The sequence below is a fragment of the Pteropus vampyrus genome, unplaced genomic scaffold (assembly GCF_000151845.1).
Source record: "Pteropus vampyrus isolate Shadow unplaced genomic scaffold, Pvam_2.0 Scaffold42, whole genome shotgun sequence".
NCBI lineage: Eukaryota > Metazoa > Chordata > Mammalia > Chiroptera > Pteropodidae > Pteropus > Pteropus vampyrus.
In genome coordinates this window covers 1,187,561-1,202,162 of record NW_011888823.1, presented here as the reverse complement: position 1 = coordinate 1,202,162, position 14,602 = coordinate 1,187,561, and the positions used below count along the sequence as shown (strand labels likewise).

The 14,602-nt window shown below is 41.5% G+C and overlaps 1 protein-coding gene across 1 annotated transcript in view; it reads right to left on the bottom strand.

The window, feature by feature from the left end:
- EPHA4 (EPH receptor A4) overlaps positions 1-14,393 on the bottom strand; it is a 146,723-nt gene extending 132,330 nt beyond the window's left edge. The window contains exons 1-3 of the mRNA XM_023529718.1: positions 14,226-14,393; positions 11,107-11,174; positions 6,250-6,913 (exon numbers count right to left, since the gene is read on the bottom strand). Coding sequence (XP_023385486.1) covers positions 6,250-6,913; positions 11,107-11,174; positions 14,226-14,316 — 823 coding nt within the window. The 5' untranslated portion in view covers positions 14,317-14,393. The remainder of the gene's footprint in view (positions 1-6,249; positions 6,914-11,106; positions 11,175-14,225) is intronic.
- Between the last annotated feature and the right edge of the window lie 209 nt (positions 14,394-14,602).

Genomic DNA, 14,602 nt, shown 5'->3' with positions numbered 1-14,602 from the left:
ATAACTATATTTCCCTCAACAAAAGAAATTAGTGAGAAGAGTGGTATCTACTTATTTATTTGCAAATCTCTTCGATGCCTGGCTTAATAGAGGACAGCTCATATTTGCTTTTGTACTCAATTTGATAAGACATCACACACCAGGCAGCCTCTGGAAAACTCCAGGTATGAGAGGAAGAGAAGAAAAGGCAGATAACATCCTAGTGTTATTAAGAAAGTTTTAACTTGCAGACTCCATGCAAGAGTCTTAGGGAATCCAGCTGGAATACACTTTGAGAATCACTGCGTTAGTGCAATAACTTGGGGAACCGAAGATTTGATCAATACAGACAAGAACAGCTATTTCATACCATCCCTTACCCTTTATTTGTCATCATCGCTCCCCTCAAAACAAAAAACCTCTACTCTGCAACTAACTGAACGGCTTTCCTTGTTGAAAGCAGTCAACAGCCCATACTGACGCCATATTTCTATTTAACAGCAATAAAGTTAACAATAATGATTTTCACTTACTAATGATTCTAGGCTCTGTGCTAAACCCTTTATGCATACATGCTTATATGTGTGTGTCCTACATAACAACATACGGTTGCCATCAATTTGCAAAATGTGAACTTGAGATTAGGGGGTTAAGTTAGTATCCATGATGACTCATCTGGTTAAATAGCACAACTGGAAACTAAACTCGTCTCAAACTCCAAAGGCAAAGGTTTAGCCATTTTGTACTAAAATAACTCGGTGTAAACTCACGAGCTGAACTTTCAAGCACAGAGATGATTCATAAAAATGATGAAAATACTTAAAGCCTAATCGAAGTAGGAATTATAAACAAGGACCTCATGAATACATTAGTCACATACAAAGATTTTGATATATCGCGTTGACTCCATGAAACATTGCTCCACCAAATGAAAGTTTAATATAAAATGGACCACGATTCCTTCCGTATTTATTTATTCACTCATTTAATGAACATTTAATGAGACCCCACCATGTTCCATAATCGTTTCTGCCGTTACTTGTCTGGACACCACTCCTCCGTTTACGTTCTCATGATAAAGAAGTTTTACTAAATTCACTTGTCCAAGATAAAGCCAGAAAAATTACAAAGCAAAGTTAATCATTAAGTTTTTTTAATAAAGTTATGAATTAGAGTGTTTATTTAAAAATATTACCAGGAAAAATGAAGAAACTAAATATCTACTGAATGAAGAAGTTATTGTTTCTAACATGGAACGATGTCCATGATCGTAGGTGAGTATTATAAAACCAAAATGACAACTAAGAGGATAATTCCATTTCTATTAATATTTTAATACATGTAATAAAGATATATTTGGGTTACCTGCCAAATTGTACAGTGGTAACTCATAAAAAAATTAGAGTTAAGCATGAAGTTCTTTGAAAATGTTAAATTCATCAATTAAGTGCAAAAAAAAATCACTTAAGTAGTAAATTTTAATGATATGAAATTCAAATTTATATCATGACCACCTTTGCTTTGCACAATAGCGACTGAGAAACCATTAAATCAATCCTTTTCCTAAAGACTGGTATCTTAAAAGAATAATTATATCTTAGTTCATTTTTTAAAAAGGTACAAGGAAGCTCATTTAGACTAGAATAAGTCATCAAATCTTAAGTACTATATTTGAAAATCCCTAACTGAGATAATTCCTATGTGATGCTTTGGTGAACCCAAAATAGAGACCATTGCATCATTCACACTCAAAAAGAAGTCCAGTTACACAAGAAGAAGAAATAAAGTATAACAGAAAAAGGACAATAATTAAACCCCCTTCTTCTCATATATGAAGAACTGCATCTTTCAATGATCACAGCCACGCTTCAAAGCCAGAGATAAAAGCAGGTATGTGTTTCAAGCAATTGAATCTTAAAGACATGATTCAAAGGTAGAAGAAAATTTCAAAACTGGAAAGGATATGAAACAGCATCTCTCTGAACTATATTTTAAATGCTTCCTTTCCAGCATTTCTTTCTCCTAAGGTCCTTAAGAAAACAAAGCAATCTTTTTTTTTTTTTTTAGCAGCTGTTTCTCTTTTTAGAGCACAGATTTGAAATATTTCTATTTTACAGCCATCAAAGTAGTTCTGTCTTATTTTTTTCTCAGAAGAGCTTTTAATAAGATACCTTTTGCTGATATGAAGGCATCATATGTGTAATGACATATAATAGAAGTCCTACATATATATATGACCCCAAAGAATCTATAGCAAAATTGTATATTTCAGCAAGGCCTGTGTCTGCCTGGTTACATTTTTGTCACAGTCGTGATTATTTACTAGGCCTTAAGAGTGACTCTATAAGACTGTTTTCTTGTTATTAGTTTTATATTTCTATAGTCTCTCTGAAAATATTGCTTATTAATATTTCACGAAGAGTAAATCTGTGACTTTCCTTTCATTTTTCAGCTTTTTAATTAAACAAAAAAATAAGTTCATAAAGAATTTTCCCTCTCTTCCTTCTACTTATTATTTCCGAGGTAATGGAAACAACCCTGTCAAACATCTAGGACATTTCTTCAGTGTGTGTGTGTGCGTGTGCATGTGTGTGCGCGTGTATGTGTGTGTGTGCCCGCGTGCGTGTGTGTGCATGTGTGTGTGCGTGTGTGTGATGTCTGGGATGGACTTTGTTTCCTTTCTCTGACAATCTGAGGAGGACTGGTAACTAGACTAACTAGGCTGGTTTCTTATCCTCTGCACCCAGTCACAAAGCTAGTGCAAACTGCCACTGCGAACTCCGGCCAGCCATCCTCCTGAGGAGGACAGATGAGTGGCTGACACTCTTTGTTGTCCCGCTGAGATTTGCTGAGACTCAGTCAAACAGGTTCAGAAAATGCTATTCAAAAACAGAATGAACTTGCGGCTGCTTTAGAGGGCAAAGCGGCTGCCACCCTGCCGCCCTTTTGACGCGGCTCTTCATCCTTTCTCTCCATTAGCATGTACTGCTTCGAAGTAAGAACTCCAAGAGGAAGTGTAGTTCTGTCCCCAAGTCCCCTTGAGGACTCCCGCATATGACCAGGGTTATGCTTAAACAACAGCACACCCCAGGCCCCCACCCGCCCTGCCCATTTTTGCCCAGGGATCCTTTGTCAAACATTTAAGATCTTAATCAATCTTCACTCTGACCTCCCAGACCCCAAGGAAGATGGATGAGGAAGTAGGTGACCTTTCACCTGTTCTTCTATTTGTCCTGCCAGAGTAGACCCATTGAAAAGACAATTGAGGAGGAGCCTGCTGCCAAAGCGCTGAAGACTTAACAGTCTTCCATTATATCTCTTCTTCAGTTCTCTTTACACCCTCATTTTTTTTGTCCCACCCCCAAATTACTTTTCTCTCACTCAAAGTTCTCTTTCCTACAGAGGAGGAAAAAAAATGACGCTCTCCAAATACAATTTGCAATATGAACTGGGAAAACAACATTATTCTTTTTTAGGGCAAGGCAATGTTTCCTATGTTTAACCTTGACTTCCAAGTGGGGCTGAGAGATGAGTTCCCTTTTACTACTTCAACCCAACACTTTTAAAAGTCATCAGAAGAAAAGTCATCAGCCATATCCTTGGGAAGAGCAGAGGATTTTAAAAAAAACAACAACAAAAAACTAGCATTAACACTGGTTTTGTGCTGTGTAATCTACTCATCGCACACCACCGTGTCCTCATAGCAAGTATGTAAGCCAAATACAATTATTATTAACCCATTTTATAGATGAACAAACCAAGACTCTGAGGGCTTAATAAACATTCAGCTAAGTGACCAAGTTGAGACACATTTCCTTGTCTTGATGTTCTTTCTGTTTCAATTGGATGCTTCTCTGATACCCGCTAATGATGTCAAGGATGGAGACAACCATTTCTATTACTCCTATAGTTTCTACAATCTTGAGTCATCTTTTAAAGTTTCACTCCAGTTTGGAATTTAAGAATCCTTTGTCATTGTAGTTATTCCTTCCTTCCTAAATTCATGAGAGACTCTTACTTGGTAGTATTAAAAACAAACAAGCAAGCAAAGTGCAAGGTTTTGTGCAAAAAGTATCTTATTGAAAGAGTTCATCGTTCTGTGAGTAGCAACTGCATAGCATGTGAGGAATCGCCAAAGATTCTTAAAAGTGGCTCAACCGACCTTCTCAATCTGTTAAACATCCGACTTTGTGTCGGAAACAGTTTGCTTAGAAATGGACTGGACCTAAAACATTGAGCTCCTCCCCTTCCATGAACCACATGATTGACTAGGTTCCCAAGATTATTTCCATAAAGCAAACCACTAACATGTTCAATTGCCTTTACATTCACTGCTCCCTCCATCTTTTTCTCTTTTCCTTCTAATTTAGGTTGTAAAACTGTCAGGAGTTTCTCACTGTAGCAATGTATGAGTTACCGGGCTCTGTGACAATTGAAAATCAATGACATTGGATAGAGAGATGTAGTAATGCCAGACATGTGAACATTTGAGCAGAAAATGGAAGACAATGATGTTGAATATATACATATATATATGTAAACCTTGACATGTAGAGATGTGCAAGTCCTATCTTACAAAAAATGAACAGGCAGAATAATTTATTCTGAAGTGTGATATGTTGTCACTGCCCTGTTCATTTCACTATTCCTTCTATGATTATTCTAATTCAGGTGCCACTAACAGTATACTTTATTATAGTAATACCAGAACATACTTCAGGGTTTCAATTTGATACAGTTTATCTAGTAGTTGCTAAGCCAACAGAAACTAAATGGTAAAAACATCCTTTGAATTCTAACTTTTAAATTTTTAAGTTTACAAATTTACCTTATTATTTTATGACAATGAAAAAGGCAGGCAGCCCTTATTCTGCTTTATTTACAATTAAATAAAAAGACATTCATTGTTAGCTACTCCTAGAAATAACTAAAGCAAATCAGGAAAGACACTTGAGGAAAGTATAAACTATGAAAGGAGAAACGCATAACTTTATGAAACCGAATTACTAAAAATGCCAATTTTTTTTTTTTAGGTTATAACTGTTGATTTCAAGTTAGTCAAGTGGATTTCCCATAGTTAATCCCAGCTTGTCATTAAGATAGTTGAAATGCCAGACAGATTGTTTGGCAGTCAGCTATTTCGGGGTCTTTAATCACCAAATCAGATGAACCATGGGCAACTCCGTCTACAGCTCAACAATTACCCTGAGAAAAAGATTAATCTGATCTATTCCATAGATGGGACCAGAGTTCCAGAGTTTAGTAGTGACCATAATAAGATTGGCAGCAGCAGGCTATCGATAACCACTAAAAATAAATGCCAAGCAAAAATTTAAAAAGCCTCAGATAACTGATTTTTTTAAGCCTCACTCCACATATGATGTGAGCTATCCATATACAGATAAATTTCTCTCATCTCTTACTCAGAAACAAAGTTGCTATAAGAAAAAAACTTTCAGACTTCCCAGTATTCCAACAGAAAGGGGACATAAAGGAAGAAGGAATTGCATACACCAAACATTAGGTGAGAAAAAGGAATCACTTTAGTAATATGATACATACAAATCAACATGATAAAAACACCTAGATTTCTTCAAAACCTCAATAACCAAAATGGATCACAATTTAATATTGCCTCTGCCCACAGACAGATCAAATAGAAGCCTCTTACTAGCTCTTTATCACCTCCTTGGGGAAATAAAGAAGTCTTTCCTCAAGATGGATTTCACTTAGGGCCCCTTATCAATGGGTGCTCAGTGGAACCAATGCACTTAAAACACTCTGTTGAGCCTTGTCTACACTGCTCCACAAGCAGGGAAAACTAGACTTTCTTCATAAGGCTCAAAGGAGTGGGAACAAAGCAATCCTAATTTCACATGTAAATTGTTCATGTACATATACACGCGATGAGACGTTTACCATTTACCAGGGTTCGAAAAGGAGTCCACTCTCTTTAAGTATGGATCAATCACACCCGTTCTTCAGCTCGTTCATTCACATTTCAGAGGGCGCATCAAGCCAGTTCAGGTCTAAGAGCCGGTTAGCAAGTGTGTTTGGCCTTCTGCTGATTACAGCAGCGTCATTTATTTTGTCAGCGTTTGAACCATCTTAGCCTTGCCACCTGGAGCTATAGCACTTACTCATTAGACGCCTCTGTCCCACCACATCCCACAGGGGCTGCTAATTACTGGCTTTACTCCATTTAGTCTCATCTCTGATTTAATTACGTGCACTAAGCCCCAACGAAAAGTACAATATGGCTCGTCTTACCTTGGCATTCTCCGTTCCGCTCTTCATGCCCAGCATTGCATAGGCAGTTGCCAATGGGTACCAGCCACTCGCCATCTGCCCCACAGTACATTTTTGGCACATCCTTCTCTTCTGAGTTGTTGACACAGGAGCCTCGGACTTCCACCAGTGAAGACGTATCGGCCCCTGTGATGGTGTCTGGAAACTGGGCCAGATTGCGAACTGTGAGCGGACACTTCTTGTAGAACACGCGCACCGATACCAGGGCAATGCAGGCGCCCACATCCTGAAAAGCCAGATAAAACCCCTTCTTGCTCAATGGCCCCACATCTCTGATCTCAGTGTTTAGCTTCATGATTCTGTCGCCAATGTCCACCTGGGTGAAGCTCTCGTCGGCGGCAATGGTGTCGATCTTGGCAAACTGGCTCTCTCGGATAAAACGCTCTTTGTCGTTGTCTGATTCATAGTAGTACAGGTTAAACGTCTCCTTGCAAGTCCCCATGACACCCGGAAGACTATTGCAGTCCCTCAAGGTGAACTTGATCTCAATGTACACCCTCTGAGCCCCTTCTCGTGTGATCCAATCAGTTCGGAGCCAGTTATTCTGGCTGGGTTCCATCACGTTGCACACTTGGTAGGTTCGGATGGGTGTATTTTTTTCATCCATAATACTCACTTCCTCCCACTGCAGAGAGCCAAAGGAAATGTATCAATTACAAAATTTCATCATGCAGCTATCTGTCAATCCTACTTTACTCCCATAAGAAATGGTGATTTTTGTTCCAACAAGAAAACTGCTGAGCACCAATCCTCACTAAGAAAGCATCTTGAGGAGATAAAATGGTATTTTATTGGGGAAGTGTTTTTTTAATTGTTTCATTCTTTTGCCTTAAATCCAGAGGCAATGGTGGATTTATTGCTTATGGGTTCTCAGCAGTTTCTTGTGGTGGTCTAATAACCTCAAATTCACCTATTACAACAGCTACAGTTTCAGGTGGCAACAGTTCAAATTTACTCATAAATGAAAAACTAGTATGCATATTGTTTCAACAACAGAGCAGAGACCTGCAAATTAAGAGCAGGAAGAGCAGAGCTTGCCAAAGGAAGACAATTATCAGTTAATTAGTGGTGCTCCTGTCAGAACTTTGCTCTCTAATACCTAAAAAAATGTCAGTCGATTTTTTTTTCTTTTTCTTTTTCTTTTTTTTTTTTTGGTACTGTCACTACTCTATAGGGGAAAAGAAAATCTCACTATTCTAGTTTTTGTAATCCTGGGAAGACAGAGAGTAAACTTTCTGGTCTGATTTCTCAAACGCATGGCCATTTATAATGCCAGAACACTTTTCAGAAGCGTGTATTCAATTAAGTGTTAGTATATTGTTCCTACTTTGAAAAGATAGACACATAATTAAACAAGAATACATACATGCTTTGCTTCTAAATATCCTGAGGATACTGAAAAAAATAGTAAGTAGTATTTGCCATTGAAAGCTCAAGAAAATTAAAGAAGGGTGCTAGTTTTCTTTGTAATCTACTTCCTAATATAAAGATTCCAGGGGTGAGACCATCTGAATTCATTGTGACTAGAGTAACAATTTCACTCTCGCCATAGCTTTTAAAAACAATCCTAAAAGCAGCAAGATCGTTTGGGGGCTACTGCAAGGGTGATAGGCGGCATTGATATCTACAATAGTGCATTTATATAGATTTGGTATAAATCATCTTATGTCTCTAACATGTGAATATAATTAGAAGAAAAAAAGACAGTTAAAAAAATTGTATTCTATAGTAGTTCCACTTAAAGCTCCATTCAATAAAATGAAGTACATAGAATCATAATGTGTCTTTTAACAGGTTTTCCTTCTGTGCATTGGAAAACTATTAATGGATGTAAATGTTACTATGTGAAGGGCCATAATGCATAAATTTCTGTGTCCCTTTCATCTGCTACCATTATGAAAGTTGGAACTGGGAGGGATAAGTACCCTGTGGTGATTAAAATTTCTTTTTATCCACTAAGTAATAAATCACCGATAATTTACTTATTTGGGGAAATTCATGTAAATCTCAAAATAGATCACCACCTTGAAAAAAACTACTCAGCATGCTTCTCATCTCGGAACAAAAGGAATATGGAAAAACACATTTATCAATGTAAATGAAAGCACATAGGGATATCTCCACAGAGTTCGTACAGGGAAATTCAGGTTTAATGTGAATTTTCCAGGCTGAACTTGATTGTCTAAACACACTGATCAATTCACCAGAACAATGACAAATCTCCCCTTAGTTTTGTGTTATACAAACAATGTCAGAAACTCAATATCCTCCTTTAAATGAACACTGCCAAGAAATTAGGTTTTTGCTACAATGTTGCCATCAGGAACCATCATTTTCCATTATTCTCATGTTATACTTAGTTGTTCTGATAGAAAAACAAGAGAGCAGCATTGCCTTTGACTATATATATATATTCACACATGTATTTTTTTACTTGGTGGTATTGTCAAATAAGGTTTCTTTCTCTTTTTAAAAAAAATAATAACAACAAATAAATGTCATTATTGGACAAATCTCTAATCCCAAATTTCCAGCCAAGAAAGATGTAGTCTGTTCTAACGATAAGTAGAGATTTCAGAATAATCCAAAAACTCAAATATGCTCTTCCCCTCAGCTAGAAAGAACTTTGGAAAGCTAATCCATCTCTACTTGGTAGATGTCGAATTCATCTGTCACTCTAAGCCTGAAAAAGTCCTCTTCTATTGCAAAATCTGGAGATGAATTAAACTTTATAATTTGGCACACAATTTCCCAATGGCTACTATATAGTTTGGAACAATTATTTCTCTTATGCACAAATAAAATTTTATTTCTAACCCTTTATAATAATACTTAAAATGTTACACACATCATATTTAAGGATAGAATAAAACTGACTACACTCAGTCCATAAAAAGTTCTAGGTTGTATACAACAATCAGTATGCATAGTATTTTTTTTTTTAAGAGATTTTGAGATAACCGAGAGAAGTTTTGTGGCTAGAAAACGTGACCAGGTGCTTTTTCAGCAGTTTGGAGAAGGGGTTGGGTGGGGGCGGGGTAAGTCCACAGCATATTAAATTGCAATAAAAGCTTTTCAGAAACTAGATGGACCATAGACTGTACTCAAAACTGTATCATCCCTTGCTTTTAAACAGGTCCATGTATATTGAATATAACAAGTCAGATCCAGAATCCTATCTGATGCATTCTCTCTTCAAACTTGAGAGCAGCCAGTAAGAAAAATAAGGCTCATTAAAAATTTTAGTGCAAGTACTGACACCTTTCATCCTCAATTTTGCAGACAGTTCTAATACATTCAACCTACAGAGCAATAGCCCTGGTGTAGCATGGGAAAGGCTTCCTGAATCAGTGACCTTTCCAGGGTATAGGATTAACAAGAGTCTGACTCTCACAAGATAAAGCTGTACCTTTCTTCGCATTCAAAGGATGAGGGCAATTGCCTGCAATCAGCAGTGAATACAGCCTGTCTACACTGCCAGAGGCCTGCCAATCATTCTCCCTTCCTTTAAAAAAATGGTTTTGAGGGCAGACTGGAATTTTTTCAGCAGAGACCCGACCAACTGCAGTCAAGTTCAGGCAGAAAACCAGGAAGGCAGGGAAATCTCCGTTTTATTTCAAATGGATTACAAGATCCGCTTTGGAAAAAAGACAGCTTAAAAGTCTCCATTTTCATGACTGTTTCCTGCCTTGTCTTATTTTTGAAACCTGTCTTCTACAATAGTTTTATGAATCTTCACATATTTTTTTAATCTTTTATTGCTTACTCAAAGGACAGGTTAAGCACCATACAAATGCTGGCAACAACAATTTTTGCCTGGTAAAGACTCCTAATCTTTCTTTCATCCTTATTGTTTTTAATCACTTGACTCAGTCATAGACTATCAAGCATGTAAAAGTAGGATGATATGCTTCATTTTTAAAGGCTTTGAGAGTTATTTCAATTTGGCAGAAGCCAGAGATATGTACTGTACTGATTTCTTTCCAAAGCTGATTCATTCTGACCTGTTACAAGGAGGGTAGCGGAGGGGGGCGGGGGGGGGGGGGGGGGGGGGGGGGGGAGTAGGAGAATGTGGTCATTGACCTAATTCTATTCTCTGAATCTTCCACTGGAGACAGTGATGGCGAATTTGAGAAGTAATGAACAGTGATGCACTCTCTGATACTTTATAACCCAGACTCCCATGCCCCAAGATCCCAGCCCAAATACTTAAATGTTTCACATCTAGCACCAACAATACTCAAGCTTGTGGTGTTTTCTGCATATATCGTGCCCCTGGCACAAGTTCATAAAGCTCTCTGTGAGTGTGCAAGAGAATAGCAGCTGATTTAAGGTCACTGTGATAGCAAGGTAAGGAGCTTGTGCACAAACTATATCTATGCTGGGTACCGTTAGAAGTGTTTTCTGCCCGGTATCCTTATTGATTCATTTTCCTCATCTGGCAACAAAATATTGCTCTAACGTTAACCCTGTCAGGACTTCATGGCCATCACAGTAATAGGCATAAATTCTAATTTGGTCCCCAGAGTGCATTTCTTGTCAGTATTTTAGTTTAAAATAGGCATCTAAGGCTACACCTCTACCACCAGTCTTCTGACTTTGAAAACGCTTTCAGCCCTTTTGGTTTCTACGTCTTCCATGACAGACTTGTCCAAGGGGAGGATAGGATTTCTGCAACAAAGCGTAATTCACTTCATAGGCCATGGCGGTAATCTGACCCCCTCACCACAATCAACAAGAATCAAGCCATTAGGACTCTCAGAAAGTTGCTAATCACTCCATTTTACCCTTTTGAGCAGAGAGAGACTCGGAACTTACCCCTCCCTCCAGAGGGCTCGCTATCCACCCAAGTTCTCCCTGAACGGATTTGGAATCCAATAAGGTAACTGCAAAAAAAAAAAGAGAGAGAGAGAAAGAAAAATAGATTAATTTCCAATTGCAAAAAGCCAATACTACGAAAACCATTTGCCTGAGCGTTTCCATATGTGCTAAGGGTGTGCATATCCAACTCTGATCAAAACCTAAACTTAGTCTCACTTATGTAAATAATCATTACTCACTTGATCTTCTCCCCTCCTTAAATCTGCAAGTTCTTATTTATTTTACTTGCTTAGCATTTAAAATTCCATTCCAAGACTCAGTTGATTCATTTTCTTAAAAGGATGAATAGAGAATCTCAAGTACAATTCAAAAAAATAAATATATCTATGTAGGGCAGTTGCACTCCAGAGCAAAATCTGCATTCATCTCTGTCCCGTATGGACTGGAGTTATTTGTTTTTGTAAGTTTCAGATGACCACATAACTCATCATCATGGTGACAGAGCCACAAGTGAATTCTATCTGAGAGTACTCAAAGGGTCACGAAAAGGCTCTCTCCCTTACCATTTTTCCGCCTCTTCCACCAAATAAATTGGCCCTGGATGTGGTATCCGCTGCTTTTTTAAATATCAAAGTTTCAGAAGGGGGAATGGCAGACGTGTAGAATTAGAATGCAAGTCAACTGAAGTATACTCTTTGCCAGGTCTGTTTGAGGACAGTCGGAGATTCCTCTTCCACCCAAGAGGAAACCACTGGTTTGAGTTTTAGGTCTGGAGTGCTGCCTAATATACTTAGCATGCTTGTGCTACACGTAAAAAGTGCGCGTCAAAGCTTAGGGGAACTAGGAGGGCGGCTACCGAAAGGCTGTCCCCCACCCAGGCGGGAACAGTCCTAGGCACCTAGGACATTTAAAAGCACGCAGTAAATTGCCAACCTCTCCAAGTTCCCTTTCCCACCGAGATCTGCAGGCCTGGAGGTCGAAAGGCCCATCTCAAAGGAACCACTGGGTTATTAATTTGATCAGCGAAGCCCGGCTCTTCAGGCTGGGGGAGGGGTGGGAATGGGCAGTCTTCATCTTTGCTCCTGCCCACGCCGACTCTCAATCTCGCCCCCAGACCCCTGAATTCTGCTCATTTCCCTCTCTCATTTCACCCCGAAGTCAAAGGAGTTAAAATCAGCCTCTTTCTCCTGGTTTTCCCGAGAAGCCTGAATTCCTGGGGTCTGTTAATTATTTTAAAATGTAGAGCCTTCTCCGGGCCGCTCCCGCCCGGAGTTGCGCCCCACCCCCGGCCTCGTTCTCTCTTCTCGGTCCCTAGAGAAAAGCCCGCTGCAACCATTTGGATTTATGTAAGGTGGATTAGGGACACAAAGGGAACAATAAGACCCAATTTACAAAAAAAGGGAGGGAGCAGAATGGGAGGGTAAAAAGGAGAAAAGGAAACGTGATGGGAATAAAAAGCAACAAAATGAATTAATTTTCAAGGGAGAGGAGGGGTCCAAAGGGGGGGGACTCATCCCCCCCTTCTTTCTGCATCAGCCTACAGCTCCATCAGCGCTTTTTTGTGTGTAGGGCTCCCAAGTTTTGCTTCCAAAATAAAAAGCAAGAAAGGGGTAAAAAGAAAATCTCTGGGCCTGGTGCGGTGAGGTCTCGGGGGACGTCCTAACAAGTGTGAGAAGTAGTCGGGAGAACGCGGGAGCGGCGATTAGGCTAAGAGAAATGATCCTGCGGATCGAGGGGCGGCAGCGGCAGAGAAGGCTCCTGGAGCCACGTCGGAAGGAGGGAGGATATACGGACGGTGAGCTAGCGCCCCTTTGCTCTCAAGCAGCGTCTGCCGGCAGGTGTGTGACTCTCCGAGCCTCCGCCTGGCGAGCTCTGGGTACCCGCCGCGCAGCCAGGGCTAAGTTGGATTTTGGCTCCCTCCTTCGGAAAAGGGAAAATGATAGATTGCACAGGGATAGATGGACGGATCCTGGAGATGGACGAATGAATAGATGGATGGATGGATGGATGGATGGATGGATGGATGGATGGATGAATGGATGGATGGGAGAGTGGGGAGGGGTGAAGGAGTCGGTGAGATGCAAGGCTAGATGCACGCAGGCTCGAGCACGAGCATTCGCAGGAACACACGCGCACACAATTAGGGCACTCGCACACAGACACGCAATCGTCCGCGTCCACACGGGCACCCACGCACCACACAGACGCATTTGCGCGCGCGCACACACACACACAGACACACGCACACTCAACTCGTCTTTCCCTGAGATCATCAGTAACTAAATGATCAACCCCCACCTCCCGACACACACACACACACAATCCTTCCAGCACGTCCGAATAGAGGCGCAGTACACCGCGCACCCAGACGCGTCGGGTCGGTCCCGCACATTCCTTCCGAACTAACCCGTGTACACTTCTGGGGCAAAATGCAAAAACTCGAGTATATTCAACTTGAGGGCGAATTCCCCAGGTCCGCGGAATGATCTGAGGAGCGTAGGCCCCTTAAAACAGCGATCGCACCCCCGGGGCGCAGACCCCAGCGGGGGGAAATGATGTCTGACGCCAGATGCTAGAAATCAGGTCACCGGCGACCGGCGACCCGCACCTCGACGGCTGCAGCCGGGTGCGGGAAGCGCTGGGTTCGTGAAACTTTGCAGAAAGCAGAGCTCGCAAGGCTTTCATAAGAACCCGGGAACACCAAGCCCTCGCCGCGCGCCAGGCGTCGGTTTCCCCTTCGACCGAGGCTGGGTGGAGTGGTGGAAGCGAGAATTAGGGCCACAGAATTATTATTTTAATTCTGGCGTGGGCTCCCGTATATTCCCTCGGGGCGCCTCGAGTGGCCTCGCCGGTGGATGCAGATAAACTTTGTCCTTTTGCTACAAACTTGGGCAGCCTCGCCGCAAGCACGGGTCACCGCCACAGGGCGGGCTGCTCGGCTGCTCCCCGCAGCCCCTTCGCGGATCTCCTCGACCCGGCCCCCCTTTTCCAGAGTCGGGATGCACCGCTCACGCGGAGATCCCCCCACACCCGCCATCCGTGCGCTCACGAGGAACATTCACCCGCGGATCTTTCCCTCTCGGTCCCCAACCACAGAAAGGCCACCCCGCTCTTACCTTCATTCGCGGGGTACACCCTGGAACCGGTGACAGCGTTGCAAATCCCAAAGAGAAACGAAAAGAGGACAAAATAGAAAATCCCAGCCATGGTTCGCCGGTGCCAACGCTGCTCCTGCCGCTTCTATCCCAGTGGAATAAATGCTTAAGTTAGGAGTGCAGCAGGCTGAAGACATTGCCAAGGGGGTGGGCCCGGCCCATGACGTGCGCCCGCCAGTCCGGGGTCTGTGGCCAATGGTGGCGCAGACGGAGCGGTATGGCCCCGCCCCCACCGAGCAGAGCCCGCCTTGAAGCCCCGCCCCTCCAGGCTCCGCGGGGCGCACAGTCTTCCCGGGCTTGAGTGGGTGATCTCTGCTGGGGTCTTCGCCCCCTCAAGA